The sequence below is a fragment of the Canis lupus genome, chromosome 23 (genome assembly GCF_048164855.1).
Source record: "Canis lupus baileyi chromosome 23, mCanLup2.hap1, whole genome shotgun sequence".
Lineage (NCBI taxonomy): Eukaryota > Metazoa > Chordata > Mammalia > Carnivora > Canidae > Canis > Canis lupus.
Genome location: NC_132860.1, coordinates 16,177,512 through 16,194,290, shown reverse-complemented (window position 1 = coordinate 16,194,290; position 16,779 = coordinate 16,177,512). Strand labels below are relative to the sequence as shown.

At 51.4% G+C, this 16,779-nt stretch overlaps 1 protein-coding gene across 3 annotated transcripts in view; it reads right to left on the bottom strand.

Moving 5' to 3' along the window:
* GALNT18 (polypeptide N-acetylgalactosaminyltransferase 18) overlaps positions 1–16,779 on the bottom strand; it is a 337,820-nt gene that overhangs the window by 252,274 nt on the left and 68,767 nt on the right. Inside the window, exon 2 of one of the 3 annotated variants that reach the window (XM_072794063.1) lies at positions 2,254–2,378. The exons of the other annotated variants lie outside the window; for them this stretch is intronic. Within the exon in view, the coding sequence (XP_072650164.1) occupies positions 2,254–2,378 (125 nt within the window). The remainder of the gene's footprint in view (positions 1–2,253; positions 2,379–16,779) is intronic. 3 annotated transcript variants of the gene reach the window in all.

The following is a 16,779-nucleotide window of genomic DNA, read 5'->3' as shown; positions in this document are numbered from 1 at the left end:
AAGAGAGGTATGAACTGCCCCACTTTATTGACTAGAAAACTGAGGCCCCAGCCTTCGACCCGGGTCACACAGCTAGCCCAGATGAAAATGTAAATCAATCCTCCTGCAAAGCCAGGATCTCGGTGCCCCCCTACTCTGCCTACCTGGTAAGTGCCTCCTCAAAGGACAGAAGAATAGCCATGAGTGGAGAGAGGATGAACTTGATCATATCATGCAAATTCCCCAACGTCCTCGGGTGCTGGCCCTTCAAGGAAAGTGAGCAGCTGCGTGTGGGCTCATTGAGGAACAAGATCTGATGTATAGAAGATTCATCCAATCCAAGCACTACCATGTCACAGCAGGCTGGGATTCCTCCGGGAACCAGCTGCTCTGGAAGGAGCCCAGCCTGCCCTCATGCTTGGTATCTCTGTCATCCCGGAGGCCCTGTCCCAGAACTGGCTGGGTAATCAGGGCACAGAGTTGCCAGCTTTGCCCCCAGTTTGTGCTGAGCAAACGAATCTAAGTCATCCAAAAGGGGCTTTAGCTGGGTGCGGCACATGCCGACAGTAATCTCCTCTAACGGTGAACCTGTTCTGCGTAAACATGATCCACATGTGTCTGTGTGTGAGAGAGTGTGTATGTACGCAGGGGTAGGAGGAGAGTGTGTGTGCATGTGAAAGAGAGTGGTTTTGTGTGAAAGAGAGACTGTATATAGGTGTGTGTCTCTGCATGTGTGAGAGTGTTTGCTACGTGTCTAATCATGTATCTTTTTTTTTTATTTTTATTTATTTATGATAGTCACACACACAGAGAGAGAGGCAGAGACACAGGCAGAGGGAGAAGCAGACTCCATGCACCAGGAGCCTGACGTGGGATTCGATCCCGGTTCTCCAGGATCGCGCCCTGGGTCAAAGGCAGGTGCTAAACCACTGCGCCACCCAGGGATCCCCTCTAATCATGTATCTGCATGTGAGATGGTGTATATGTGAGGCTGTGTGTGTACGAGTGTATGTGAGTGTGTATGTGAGTGTGTGTGAAAGAGTGTGTCTATGTGTGAAAGAGAAAGACGGCATATAAGTGTGTCTGTGTCAGTGTGGGAGTGTTTACTATGTGTCTGTGCAAACGTGTATGTATACATGCATGTGTGCGTGTATGTGACGGCACATGGGTGTGTGCTCATGTATGAGTGTGTGCGTGCAGCTCTCCTTGGTTTTCACACTCAATGTGGATTCTTCTACAGAAACGCCCCTGCACCTTCCAGAAGTTCTTCTGAGTCCAGTCCTCAGTATTGCAGGACTCTCTTGGGCAGGGCAGTTGGGACATGGCTCAGGTGCCACAGAAGAACCCAAGCCCCACAGGTGCAGCTCTTCTTGGAGCTGAGGCCATCCTCATCCTCCAGGGCTAGTGAGCCGGGCGTGCACCACTCCTGGCACAGACTCATTCCCGTGCACAGGCTTGCCATGCCCCTCACAGCAAGCCCAGGGCAGCCAGAGAGAAGCCTGGAGAGACCTAATTCGAGCCCTAAAATGGGCAGGGAGGAGAACCAGCTCCGTCATCTTTAACACACTCAATAACTTAAGGCGCTTTTTAAATGAAGTAGACAAATGCCTTCCCTCCACTGTAAACAAAAAGGCAGTTCTCTGCCCTGGCTGATGATGGGGCCTTGTCTCTGCCTCCAGGAGAGGCCTCAAGGCTCACTCTCTCAGCATATCTGGGCAATGTTAACCAAACCCAAATCCAAACACCACTCTGAACAGGCACACTCAACATGCTAATGGGCAACACAGGCCCATTGGCTTTGTTATTATCCGGGGTGCCTCTTGCAGTTAACCCTTCTGGAAGCCAACCCGATAAAAACAGGTGTGCTGCACACATCCTACTGAGGAAATGGAGAGACGGACAATTGACCATATAGTTGCGGAGATGTCCCAGGCCACACGGAGCTGGGTTTGAGACAGAGCTGCCGACCACCATCCTAGGCTGCCTACCACCTGGACTAAATCGTCTGTGACATCCTTCAGTATTCATAACCTATGGCCCCACTGGCCAGCTGTGACAGCCAATGGAGAGCACAAGAGCTCTTGTCAACTGATCCTACAGACCTGCTGTCCACTGGGTGCTGGCTAGAAGCTCAGCCTAGGACTGCCAGCTCCAGTTCTTGGCAAAATCCCCGGTGAGACCAATGATGTTGAAGGGGGCAGAGCCAAGGAGGTAAAGCCAAGTTGGAGAGAGCTTAAGGGCTTGAGGAGGTGAGGGTAGGGGCGATTCACTCACCGAGGACAGCACTGTGGTGTCCATGTCCACTCCCAGCTGGGCATACTCTGAGAACATGTCTGGGGTCATCTACAGGCCCCTGCCTGAGGCTTCCACTGTACCTCCCGCACCTCCTTAGGATGGCACTAGGGTGGAAAGACAAAAACACTACACATGTATTTATCTCAAGAATGTATGAACCTACAGGTGCCTTTAGCAAAGACCAGGAAGGCTGGAAGCCAGTCATAGTTCCTCATGAATAAACTGAGGCATCACAGCTTATGGGCTTTGAGAAAACCCTGGAAGGAAGCCCCACCTAAAGGGCTCAGAGAGTCCTGTCTGGCAGTGGGAACATGTGGGAGAGGCTTAGAAATCATGCCAGTGGCACCACCCCTGCTTGGTCCTCCGCAGCCCTGAGTGCCCTGCAGGAAGAAGCTCCTGCCAGCCTGTGCGTGCCTGCACATGAGCGTACATACCTGCGCTCACATCTTGCTGCTTTCTTTCTCTCCCAAGATTTGCACTCCCTCCCAAGATCCTGCTCTCCACCCTTCTCTGCCAAGCTCTGTGCCCAGGCAGAAGGCCCCTGCCTGTGGCATCACTCAGCCTCCCTCAGTAGGACTCAGCTAACAGGAGACATCAGCAGGTCAGAGAGTAGGAGAGTGATCAGATTTCCTCCTCTCCTGTGGTACTTTAGGGCCACATCTCTGGCAGTAGCTGTGTCCCCCTGTGCCTACAGCTCCCACCAGGCAGCATCACTTCCAAGGCTCAGACTCTTTCCGCCCTAGTCACACTATTTCTCCTCCTGTCACATCAGCCTTAGGTATGGAAGAGCTTCCTTTTGTCATGAGTCTCAACACCTCACCATGCCCTGCTTGCACCTTTAACTCTGTCCTTACCTCTTCATTAAGGGCTCTGCGTGTGAACCACTGGGGTAAGTCCTGCTTCATGTCAGGTCCCTTCTGATAGGTATGAATGTGTGTGTGTGTGTGTGTGTGTGTGTGTGTCTATACACATGCATGCACGTGTCGGGGGAGGGATACAGGTGGGCTATGTACACACTCAGCTCTGTATATGCACCTGACACATGCACATGACACAGCATTTCCCTGAAATTCCAAGGCTGATGGAAGGAAACCATCTTTGGCTGTCCATCTCTGTATTCCCGAATATCCTGTACTCACTCCCATCCTGATACCATTTTGAAATGTTTAGTCTGTATCTCTGCCTGACCCTTCAACTTGATGGTAAATTCCTTGAAGGCAAGGAAAAAAAAAGGTTGTTGGAGACATTGGGGAGTGGAGGGAAGAAGAAAAAAGCATGACTATCATTCTCTGAGTACCTGAGATGGAGCCATTTCTCTATTCTGAAAACCATTAAATAATCATCCAGGAGACCCCGGCTCAGAGGCTTTGGGTAATAATTCCAAAGCCACACAGTGGGTGAGCAGTGGAGAGGCACTCAACTATAGGTGAGCTGGGATCCTGGCCTCTCCCAGTCCACCCTGCTGTTTCTTTGTCTCTCCTACCAGGCACACACATATAGCCACATAGTAGGTGCTCAGTTGATGCTTATAAAACTGAACTGGAGCTGAGAAGGAAATCCAATGGCAAGCTTTCATCCAATGAGAAAGCTCATCAGTCATGATGAGAGCCCAAGTGCTCAAGGCCTAAGTTCAGATCATTCTGAACAACACAATGCATAGTATCCAAAGCTCTAACTCTACAGAAAGCGTGGAGAGCTTCTCACAGAGCTGCTTGGCCCTTGGTGCAAGGCTGGCCACTGGTCAAAGTTGGGGGTGTCATTAAGTTGCAGGCCAAGGGCTTTCTGAAGGCTGGGCCATGACTGAGAACCAAAGCATCGGGAAGACTGAATTGCTAACACATCCCTCAGCCTCCCCTCTCAGCAAGGCCAAAGTAGGAACTAAGCAGCAGATAATCTGCAGTCTCTATCGCTGATGGAAACTGAAATGCCAGGTGACTAAGTGGATGATAATGAGGATGTTTAATATTTACATTAATAATAATAACAATTAGACTCATCCTTTGGAAGGTCATATGGCTCAAAGTTAGGGGCCTGTTCAAAGGCCAAAGCTGGACCTAGACATACCTGCCCCAACAAAGTGACCAGCACATTGACCTTGTCCTCCATCTACCCAGCTAATCCCCAGCCTTTAAGGAATCTATAGGCCCCTGAAAATATTGCAGCTGTCTGGCCCCAGAAGTACCTGCGTACCTTGCCGAAGCTACCAAGAACTCCCGTTGAGCTGCTCTCAGGAGGAATGAGTTCCCCCTTCATAGCAACACTACGAATGATATAATACTACCTGCAGTGTATAGAGGAGAAACTGAGGACCAGCCAACTTGTCCATAGTCACACAGCTGGCACGTGATGGAGTGGGATTCAAACCCAGATCTGCCCTGTCCCAAACTCAATGGCATCAGTGCCCTCCAACCCCATTCAAATGCCACAGCTCTACTTATCCTCAAGGCTGAGTCCTGCAGGTCTCCCTGAAGAGCCACCAGGAATAAGGGGACAGTCACTCAGAGGCAGACATGTGTAACATCTCCAGATCAGCAGAGCCAGGCCCCCGTGGCACTGAGTCAGGCCTCACAATGGCCATCCCAATCTCTCTCTCTCTCTCTCTCTCTCTCTCTCTCTCTCCACTGCCTGTTCTCCAAAACAGCTATTTATAAACCTCATTTATACAAAGAGAACAGCATATTCTGGCTTTTTTCCTGCACTTTAAATAACCAAGTTATGGATGAAGGAAACAGAATGGAAAGGTTAGCCAATCACAGGCTTGCCCTGGCGCACGTCTGTGTATCTGATAGTTTCTCCTGGTGCCATTTCTAATAGACTCCTCTCCTCTCCACCTCATTATCTCCTGCTCTCCTTTGTGCTCCTAAACAAAGGCAACGAACGTGGGCACACATTCAGGGCTTGCTTACCGCCCACCTGGCAGAGAGCAGGAAGGGACACGTCACCTTCCCTGGTCTCTCGAGATATGATAGTACAAAGACCTCACATGGATTCAGCCCTTAGTAGATGCCAGCACTGTGCATTGTCTCTTTCTGTCCTCAGCATATCTCTTACAGATAAGGAAACTGGGGCATGGAGAGGTCAAGAATCTTGTCCAAGGTCCCACAGCAAAAAAGGTATGAAGCCAAGACCTGAGCTGTAGCAATGTGAGCCTGGCATCGGACCTTTGGCCATGGCCAGTTGGTCCAGGCTCTTAACCAGGGTTATTTAGCACGAGCAAACTCCAGTGGTGAGCTCTGTCACCAAGGTGATGGCTCCCAAGGGAGGATGATGTTCAAAGAGGTAGAGGATGACCCTGGAATCTCCCAGAGCCCTCTGCATGCTAAACATGGAGGCATGTGAGTAGACGGTAGATGTACTATAAAAGGAGGAGAGAGCTACTGGCCAGCCATTTGATCTCACCATTACCTTGAATAATGGTTTTCAACCACTCAGTCATTCGACAAATATTTCCTAAATACTTACTCCAAGCCAGACCCTATGCTGCGTGCTGCTGATGCAAAGGTAAATATGACCCTATGTTGTCCTCAAGATCTCAGTGAGACAGATGAAATAGGAGTAGCCGAGCCAAAGCCATCGATATCCCCACTGAGGGGCAGAACCATCCCGGCCCAAGATTGCCATGTCTGCCCAACTCAAAAACTTCCATCTTCCCCCCACCCCATCCATCTTCTCTGCCATTAGCATTTCCTTCAATTTAATTAGCAGGCAAATTTAGAACCTGTGCATTCCTCGTTGGCTTCTTGATGTGTCCCTCACGCTGTGTTTACAAATGCAACTGCAGACACAAATTACTCCTGCCACCTGTCCTGCGAGATAGGCTGGTGGCCTTTAAATGTTACATTCTGTTGATGTTCTGTATGCAGCAGTGCCACATAATGAGCCTGCCCAGGCCTTCTCTAGAGTGACAGGAACACAGCTGGATGCAGTGGGCACAATGTGGGGCGGGAAGCCAGCAGACCTGATGCAGGCCCTGGCTCCCCCACTGTCTTCTGAGTGGCCCAGGAAAGGCTGTTCACACTCTAAACCTCCATTTCCTTATCTTTAAATTAAGGAGACTAGACAAGTTGTTCCATCAGGTCCCTACTAAAGTCCTATGAAGCATCTAGAATCCTGTGCAAAAACACACAGGGTAATTCATGGGTCGGTCCAAACAAGCTGGTGGATGTTCTCTCTCCAACTATTCCTGCCTATACTTTTAAGGGTCCTGTATAGGGAAAGACCTGAATTATCAAGACTTTGGGCTTGATTGGGCACATGGAAAAAACCACTGAGCAATAAAAGCTTTCAGTTATGGAGTTCTAGCACTTTACACACATTACTTGGTCCAACTCAGTGATAGAGACGCCATCACTTTCTCTACAGCGAAGGGTTAGACCAGTTAGCGAAGTTCCCAGGATCACACAGCTAGTAGGCACCAGGCCAGGCTGCCCAGCCAGGTCTCTCTGCTCCCGGGCCCAGGTGCTAGGGCGCGGTGCTGTCCTGCCTCCCCAGGAAGGCGAAGCATGCTCCGGCCTGGCAGAGGTAGGTGATGGGGAGGAGCAGGGCTTCCCTCCCCTATCTCTCATCATCACTACAGGTCTGATTGGACATGACCTCCTCTTGCCTCTGCTAGTTTCCCCCTTGTCACATCAGGTTCTTCCTTTATAGCTCCTTAGCTTGAGGAAACCAGCCAAGACCATCAGCAATTCCATGTCTTGGAAATGGAAGTGAGAACAAGAAAAAACTTCCCTGGTCCCTGCGTGCCACTTAACTAGAATGCAGTTAGGGCAATTCTCCTAAGAGAAGTTCTCCCAGAATTTGGTAGTGGGATTAAGCAAAATGATGGTCACGGATAGGGCTTCCCCCACCACTATCATGGTGATTTAATTTTTATTTTGGAAAAAAAAAAAATGACCGGAGCATCCCAAAGTGGTGCTTCAAGGCAGAACTGTGTGTCAGGGAAGAATAGGACTTGGCTGAAGCCAGTTTGCATCATTATCTGCTTTCTTATTTAATTTTCCCAAATGTATGCAATGCTTACGCCCCTTGGATTTGTTTGGGCTGTCTCCGCAGTCACATTTTACTCTCTCCAAAGAAGGCTCGCTATGTATGGGTCAGGCAATATTGGAAATGCTTACTAATCAGTTTTAACTCGGCCAGTCCTCATAATGATGCTATGGGACAGGTACTTCTGTTAGTCCTGTTCCAAAGGTGAGAAACTGAAGCACAGAGAGGTGACATCATTTGCCCAAGGTCACTCAGCTAATGAGGGGGCAGGCCTGACTCAAACCCACTGAGGCAGTCCATTGCCACAGCCTGTATTTTTAACCACCGTGCCACCCAGTGTATACTTGCCAGGAATCCATTCAATATACAAATAAAAACAAATATATCTTTGTAACAATTTTAAGATGGATTTCCAAGTCAGAAAAAAAAAATCCTCTTTATCTAACTATGTTTCTTAGGAGAGAGCTTAGAAAATGTGGTCTCCAGGAGACAGGTGATTTTGTAGGTCTGCATGGTGTCTAGACAGGCAGCAGAGGGGAAAGGATTTGTCCGTATGTCTCCAGGGCTGCCCAAGGAAAAGGAGCCCAACGTGAGATGATAGCTCCTGGTGATTAGACAGAAATAGCCCAGCCATGGAGGAGAGCCAGCTGCCGGGCTGGCCAGGGCTGGAGGAAACAGCTTATAAAGCAGTTGCTGCCCAAAACCTAGTTCCGAGACTTCCTGTAATAGAACCATCTCGGGGTTTTATTAAAAATGCAGATTCATGACCTCACCCCAGACCCATGAGTAGAAATCTCTGGGAAGAGAGGAGGGCCTGGGAGGTAACCTCAAAGCCTAAATCTTTGACAAGCTTCCCAAGTGTTCTGACAGGGAAGTTTGGAGTCCTCTGCCATAAAACCTGATGGCTCTATTTACCGTTAAGTCTCTGTGCACTGTGCCTCCTTGGGAAATATAAACTCAGCCACCCGAGTGACTTACAGCCCAGCCCCACGACCAGCTTAGTCTGATACCATCACAGCAATGAGCATGAGAGCTACCGATTATTGAGCATTTACTACATGCCAGCCACTGTGCGGAGTGCTCTAACCACCTTATTTATGCTCATTCTCATCACAGCCCATGGTGATCCCTACTTAGGATCAACCTCATTTTACTGACGGTGAAATCAAGGCTTGGGGAGTCTGGGTGACTAGCTCAGGGTCACAGAAAAACCCAACAGCGGAGACAGAACTCAGCCCCTGTCGGTCACCTTGATTACTTGGCTCGGAGCCCAAGGTCAGTGCTACAAACAGCCCACCTGCTGCCATCGAAGCTCAGGCCGTGGCTGGGGCGGAGAAGGCCACTCACTCGGTACGGAGACCAGCTCCCTTTGCGCAGCACTAGTTGGACCAGAGCTGCTCTTCCGGCTGCACAACCATTCCGGCTGAGCCTCCAGGGGCATCTGTCCCTCTATTGTTGACACCAGCGACTGTGCTGGGCTGAGGCCCGCAGCATTAGGCCTGAACGTGCACAGTGGGAGAAACTGGGGTGTCACCAGCCCCTCCCAGTAACAGCAACTGAGGCGAAGACTTTGTTGCTGGGGACAACGACCCTAGGGGCTCCTTTCAGGAGCTCAGGCAGCTTCCCTTCTGCTGATGGAAGGAACAGTGTCCATCCCTCTGACCTGAGGGGAAATCCTCACCTCGGAGACGTGTGCCTCAGGCAGGCTGCTCACCTCAACAGCCAATCTACCAACTGCCATATACTAATGAGGGCCTCCCTGGGCCTCTGGGAGGCCTATAGGAGACACCATCTGGGAAGCACCTGCCTCGCTGCACGCCTCCTAAGTGCTTAGACTCCCCCTCCCTAACTCCTGCCATTGCCTTCTTTAATTGCCTGGGTATCATTCCCACCTGGACAGCACTGCCAGGCCTCCCACTCCAGGCCTCAGGTTGGAGACCCCAGTAAACACCAGGTGCTCCTTTGCTGGCAGGGGTACCCCCATCCCCCACTGTCCCACCGCCGGAACTCTGGGGTCCTCGGCTCCCCTCTTTGCTCCGCCCCAAGGGCAGCACCTTAACTCTCCTCTGCTACCTCCCTGGGCCAGCAGCATGCACTCAGGTCTTGCCAGATGAATGAATTCAGTCAGCACGTGGGAACTGAGCCCTTGCTCTGTGCAGGGCCCAGTGCTGAGGACAAATCGATCTGGAGCGTGTGGTTCTGCCCTCAGATCTGACAACAAGGCTTCCTCTCAAGGGCTCCTCTTGCCCTGAAGTGTGGTTAAGTCAGCGGGGGAGCCGTGCTCCTCTCCTCTCTGCTCCTATACTCACTTTAGTCCTGGGAAAAGCCTCCCAGAAAGAGAGAGACTCAGACCACACCCTCCTTCTGGAACTTTCCATGTAAGCCCAGAGGTGGAGTGGAGCTCAGAGCCTCTCCTGAGCAACGAGCAGGTTGCTCCTCCAAGAGAAGCGTCCTGACACGTTGTCACTGCTCACAACCTCCGGGAAAATCCACAGGCAAGAGAAGCCTCACACCCTCCCCTGAGCAGGCCCCTTGGAGGACCCAGCCTCAACAGTGAAAGCACCAACTAGCCACAGCATCGGATTGCTGGGAACACAGAGGCAACTGGCTACGGGAAAGGTTGCAGAATGTTCCAGACACCACCTCCCCCCCCCAAACACACACACACTCCTCACTGTGAACTACTAACGGATCCATCTCAATTACTTAACTTTATTTATTGATTATTATAGACTTTACCCAAAGGCTGGAAGAAAAGCTATGTCTGGGTCTTAGGAAACAAAACAAAACAGAACAAAAAAACCTTAGCACCAAAGTGTTGGAAGGTGTGTAAAAGAAGATCGATCAGAAATAGTCTCTTAGACTATAAAGGAAGTCAATGGCAGACCAGAATTTGCTTTGCAAAAATGTGATGCATGGCTTTGAGGCACGGCACCTGCCAGAGGCAAAGGGCGCCTGCGCTCCCAGCACCAACCACGGGAGGCAGGGCGGGAAAGGGCCCTGGGCAAAGACCCAAAGGCCAGGGCGGCACCTACAGCTCTGCACCCCCCCCCCCCCCCCCGCAAGCTGGGCAACCTTGGGCAAGGGGCTGAAGCTTTCTGGGTCTGTTTCCTTCTCTGAAAACTGAGGGGATGGCATTAGATTATTCGACACATACTTAGTGGTTCTAAAAACTCTTTGTCACTTCTGTGTCAATATTTCAAAGACAGAAGTAGTCAGTTCTGGCTCCTTAGCACACGATCTCTTCTCCAGGCCTAAGACGGTGTCCTCGTAACCTTGGCAAAGGGCCCTGGAAGGTGCAGGATAATTGTTTCCCTGCCTCGTTGCTATGGAAACTTGCAACTCCTACATCCCTGGTGCTAGGACAATGGTGTGTCTACAGCTCCTGGGTGGTTTGCACTTGTTTTGTCCACGCGCACGTATGAATACTGAAGTGCTCCCAAAGCGGAAGGTGATGGCTTGCTGATATGAGTCAGTGCCACTTTCCCTTTAATCACACAGCTTCCTTAGAAAGCTTGGGATTGTGGCATTCCGAGACCAGACTGGGATGCTCCCACAACTAGAGCCTCCCTTTGCCCTGAAAACCAGCTCCTGATCTGGCCTTCCGTGGGTGTCCACTGGCCTGCTCCGCAACTCCCCCGTGATGCTTTATGACTTTCCCGCCACTTCGGATGGGGCCCTTCTTTCACAAGGGTGCCTCGGCAAGTGCTGAAAGCCAGGACAGCACCTCTTGGCGGCTCTATCATGAAAACACACGAACTCAGCAGAAATGGGTGTCAGAAACCAGGTCTTTTTTTTTTTTTTAAGATTTTATTTATTTGTTCATGAAAGACACAGAGAGGCAGAGACACGGGCAGAGGGAGAAGCAGGCTCCCTGCGGGGAGCCCCATGTGGGACTCGATCCCAGGACCCCAGGATCAGGGCCTGAGCCGAAGGCAGACGCTCAACCGCTGAGCCACCCGGGCGCCCCCGAAACCAGGCCTTCGGGGGCCGCAACAGCCGTGCGTCATGGCAGAAAGGCCAAGGGTGGCGGTGCTGTCTACTCAGACTCTGAATCGCTGGAGGGGGGTCATGGGTTAGAAAACCTGCCCGCTCTATAGGAACGCTATAAAACACAGCACACTGGCTAAAAGACTTGTGCAATCTCTCGAGTCTCCTGTCAACAGTGGTAGGCTCCTCGGAAAACAGAAATGTGATCACTTAAGAGATGCCACGTTGCTTCTGATAAAACCAGGCAAACAGCAGGCTCCCCTGCCTGCCCCACGTCCAGTCCTAACACCACAGCCTTCCCCGCCAGCTGAGATTAATGGGTGACGCTGTGACTGCCAAGGGTTCTCACCGTCACACTCCACACCTACAAGCTCTTCCCCTCCCCGGGCAGGGGGCGGCTGTCACCACCTGAACAACTGCCTGCACCTCCACGCATGCCCATGGCCAGCTCCTCCAACTCTCCCTCACGTAACTGGTCACCACGTCTGCCCTGAACCCCACCTCCACTGCCTCTGTCACTTAGAGAACAATGACCTCTGCGGGTCTTGGCCGTCTCCAGAGCCTCCATTCCAGGAGCTGTTCGTTCTAGCCTTGCTGGCGTGTGACTTGCTGGGCCCCCTGCAGGGGATCTGAGGGTGCCCGAGACGCCCCTCAACCTGGCTCCACTGGCCCTCACAATGGGAATCTTCCAATTGGGCCACCTCAGCCCCCAGCCCTGGCCCCACTCCCCGGGCTAGCTGAAGTGATGGGGGCTGTGGCGCAGGATAAAGGGGGCTCAAGTGGGGAGTCTGGGCACCCTGCAGTCAGGAGCTGAGCACGCCCTTAGCTTCTCTGCTACTACCTTAGTATGTTTGGGCCGCTATAACACAACACCACACACAGGGAGGTTTATAAACAGCAGAAGTAAATTTCTTGCAATTATAAAGGCAGGAAGTCAAGACTGAGATGCCAGAGTGGTCGTGTTCCGGTCAGGGCCCCCTGGATCATAGCTGACACCTCTTGCTGAGTCCTCACAAGGTGGGAGAGGCTGGGACCTCTCTGGAGCCTCTTCTGCAATCCCCTTCATGAGGGCTCCCTGCCATGACCTAATCACCTCCCAAAGTCCCACCTACTAATACTATCATCCAGGGCGTTAGGATTTCAACGTATACATTTGCAGGCACTCAAGCATTCGGACTATAGCAGCTACCCTGCCCCCCACCAAAGGCCTGCCTCTGTGCAGGGTGGTCACTCACGAGTGTTACTGAGGCTTTTCCCACCCTGGGGGAACAGAGTACAGCAGGCCTCACACAAGGGTTCAAGCTTCATCTCCTCCCCAGATGCCCACTGACCTGGCACAAATCCCATCCTCCTGGGGGCCCAGGCCTGTTCAATCTGCAAAGTGAGGGTCTTGGGTTAGACCATGGATTCCTACATCCTGTGGCTTGGAGCCATGACCCTGGCCTTGAATGAACCTCAGTGGTGCAAGTACAATAATTGTTCCCATTTTCTTCTCCTGGTGCTCCAGGCTCTGGTAGCTTCTGGAAACACCTGTTCTTCCTGAGATAGGAAAAGCCTTTTCTAAATCATTTTTCCTCTCTCCAGGTCCAAGCCAAGAAACCTGGAAAAATAAAATGCCAGCCCAGTCTTCTGTCATGATTGTCTACAAACCTCATAAAAAATTGATGCCTTGGGCCCTAGAATGGTGAGCACAATTCTTTCTTGTCAGCCTGGAAGGTTCTCAGGTTTCAGTACTCCTTCAAAGGCAAGAGGAAGATGGCAAATGGGCCCAAGCAGGACATCAGGACCCCCATGGATGTGGGAAGTCCAGTCTCCTCTGTTCAGGAGGGTCTAAATTAGGCCTGGCTCTCTATTGTCAGCTTCAGTGAACCAGGCACATTGTGGTAGAAACTAAGGAAACCCAACCCTTGGTCTGTGCAGGAAGGAAGCCCATGTGATCTGTGAAGATGGAGTGCTGGGTCCTGCTGATTTATTTTTAGAGACACACCTTCCTTTATTATGAATAATGAAACACTTGGATATCTACTAAGGTCTCGTTCTATGTCAGGCGCTACACTAAAGGCTAGGGCTTAGGCTGCCTAAGTCATATAATCATGTGTCATTCAACCAAAACCTTAGTGAGTACTTAGCCTATGCCAACAGCTGTGCTAGGCACTGGGGTTCAATATGAAGCCAAATGGCCATGGTTCCTGTATTCAGGAAGCAAACGATCTAGGATTATGCCTCTCAAACAGGTGTGCATGCAATGAGCCTTAGCTGGTATGTTAACTCTGGGCCACATCCCCAAACAGGAATCGTAATTTTTCTCAAGCACCTCATCCCTAGTTCACAGGCTGTGTTAACACTGGTCTGGTGCTATGGGAGAAGTCTGTTAGTATGCTCATGTTACCGATAAAGAAACTGAGGTTCAGAGAGGCTGAGTAACTTGCACTAGATCACACAGCTCCTAAGGGGCAAAGCTTACGAAGGAACCTTGCTCTGTCTGATTTCAGAATCAACATTCTAAACGGCAGTGCTATCCTGTCTTCCCAAACCTTACCCAAAGAATAATAATTGCATTTACAGAGTATCAATCATTTCATTGCTGTGTAATTTTTATGACTACATATGCCTACATATGCCTTTCATATGTAGAAAGAATTACTATCAGTCCTATTTTACAGATATAAAAATGAGGCTAAGCAATCGGTTCAAGGTCACGTGACCAGCGGGCCCCAGAGCTAAGATTTAGTCAGGTCTTGTGCCCCTGCAAAGCTTATGCTCTTTCCAAGACCCCACCCGACTTCTTTTTTTTTTTAATCTTTATTTATTTATGATAGTCACAGAGAGAGAGAGAGAGAGAGAGAGAGAGAGAGAGAGGCAGAGACACAGGCAGAGGGAGAAGCAGGCTCCATGCACCGGGAGCCCGACATGGGACTCGATCCGGGTCTCCAGGATCGTGCCCTGGGCCAAAGGCAGGCGCTAAACCGCTGCACCACCCAGGGATCCCCCCACCCGACTTCTTTTGAAAATCCTTTGATAAAGGGTAAGAGTGATGAGATGGAAAAGTAGCAACTAAAGTCAACCATGGACAGAAGGGAGGGACAAAATGCAAACACCCAGCTAGCAGGTCAGGACCTAGCCGGGAGGAGCTCCTTCTCCCACGGTCTCTGGGGGGGCATCGGTAGGCCCAGAACTCCCGAACCACCTGGGCCGCACAGAGCACAGACGTGGATGGGAATTTCCACCCTGTGTGTACCTGCACTGCCACGTGGATCTCGCCTGCCACCTGTGTGTGCGGCATGTGTGTAGGACACACACGGATATTCACGTGCGTGCAGAAACCACGCCACACTCCTTACAGTCCCAGCTCCTCAGGATCGCCCTTTGAAAAAGTCACCTTGTGGCAGGTGGTCCTCCGCTGCCCCAACTGGCAATCAACAAAAGATCACACAGCCTCTGGTTGAAAAATGGTTTCCAGTCAAAGGAGGTTTTAGCGGCTAGAGTGCATGTGTAAAGGTCAGTTTCCCACTCGGGGGACGGCCAAGCCAGGGGAAGGGACAGAAGGGAGGGCTGCCTGGGAGATGACATTTGAAACTCTGCGTTGCTCTAAGCTGCCTGCAGAGCTGCAGCACCCAAGGGAAGACCTGGATCCCAGGGGACTCAGCCTTTCTGCCTTTACACGATAAGCCCGTCTATGCAAAGCATCAACTAATCTGCAAGGAGAGGGAGACACACATCTCAGCACCCTAGGAAGGCACAGACCCAACCTCTCCAGGAGCCAGGACACCTCGGGGAACGCCCAGCGGCTGGGGCTCCCCCTCCCCAGCTTTGCTGCCAGGCTGCCCAGCGTGGACTCGTTCCCAGACGTCTTTGACTTACCCTGAGCCCTGACATCCCTGAGAGCGCTTGCAGGCCCCAAGGAAGCCCGTTGCCTGGCTGTCCTGGAGCACGGCATACTTGGAAGATGGGGTGCACAGCCATCCATCTACACCACCATGGCTGGGGCAGCAGGCTCCCTCTCCTACTCCCTCCAGCACCGCGTCCTGCTGCTTCTGCCTTTTTATTCCCTTCTAGACCAATCCTCCTGTCTCTGTCCCAACTGACAAAGTCCTTAGCCAGACTTTAGTCAACTTCCTCTGAATCCTCTTTCCAACCTCGCCTCAATTTTCAGGCTTCTACATTCATCTCTGGGTTGTTCAGTTCTAGCAAGAATCCTGCTAAGTCAGCCTAGCCAGGATCCCCCCACTCGATATCTGATGGGGTTCCTCATCCTCTGGCATCTCCCAGGTGATATCTGGTCACACTGGCCTGCCTTCCACAGGAATCCTGTGACGTCAGGTTAGCGAGGATCCCCTCTTACCCGTGATGCTTCCTCAGTGGTTTCCCATCCACTGACCCCACCCTGCACCTTGACTGTAAATTCCCTCTTGTCCTGTTGTATTTGGAACTGAGGCTGGTTCTATATGGAGATCTCTTTTCCCCTATCACGACCATCCTGAATAAAACCTGCCTTTACCACTTGAACTGCTTTTCAGCTCTGGGTTTTATCTACACATCCACACCCAGTGCCCTTCCCCAGGCCCTGTGGCATCATCTCTCCCCTGGACCCCTAACAAGGATTTCCCAACATGCATCTTCTCAGCACCCACCTTCCCTTCTGTGTGGCTGTCCGACACAAATCACTGCCCACTGGATAAACCCAAAATCTTGATGTGGCCCCTCACAACCCAGGACCAGTCCACCTGTCTGACATTACCTACCACCAAGCCTCCCCAAATACTCTGACCTCTAGCCATATAAACACATCTGTTCCCCGAGCAGCCCACGGTATCTGCTATAGTAGATATCCTGAATGTTACTGATTACTTCCTGGGTCCTCATCCAGCTTATCAATTCCTGGAGGGCCTGGCACAGAGCAAGCACTCACTGAAATTTTAGACCAGATAGGTGGGTGAGTGGCTGGCTGGATGCACAGATGGGTGGGTGGACGAGGAGCCTGGTTTTTGGCTTTTGTCATCTTCATTGGATGCCTCCCCCGGGAAGCAAACAACCTGACCAGACATTTTCAAACACAATGGTAGCTTGGCCTCTACTTTTAAACTGATTCATATGAAACATGGGAATAATGAGACCTATACCTTTATGTCGTTGCGAGGATTAAATGAGAAAGTCTATTGAACGTATTTAGCCCTGTCCTGACACATAGCAGGTGCACAGAGACAACAGCCACTGCCCCTGGAACACTCCTCTATGTGAGCCTCCCGCCCTCCAGTGGGCAGGCCCTGGGTCCTCCAGCCTCTCCTAGTTCTGGGGGAGACGGAGCTTTCCTGAAGGCTGGAGTGAAAGGTGGGGGAAGCCACAGAGGAGCTCATGGCCTACTTTGTTCAATTTTGGGTTCAGGCAAAGGCCCCAGACAGTAAGTGATGCAAAGAGCACTCAGAGCCTGCTTCGGGTAATGAGGCCCGGGGGACAGGGCACTCAGGGTGGTGCTCCGCAGCAGCCTCTGGCAGTGCCCACAGCTTGGACCTCTGCGAAGTTGCCAGGCAT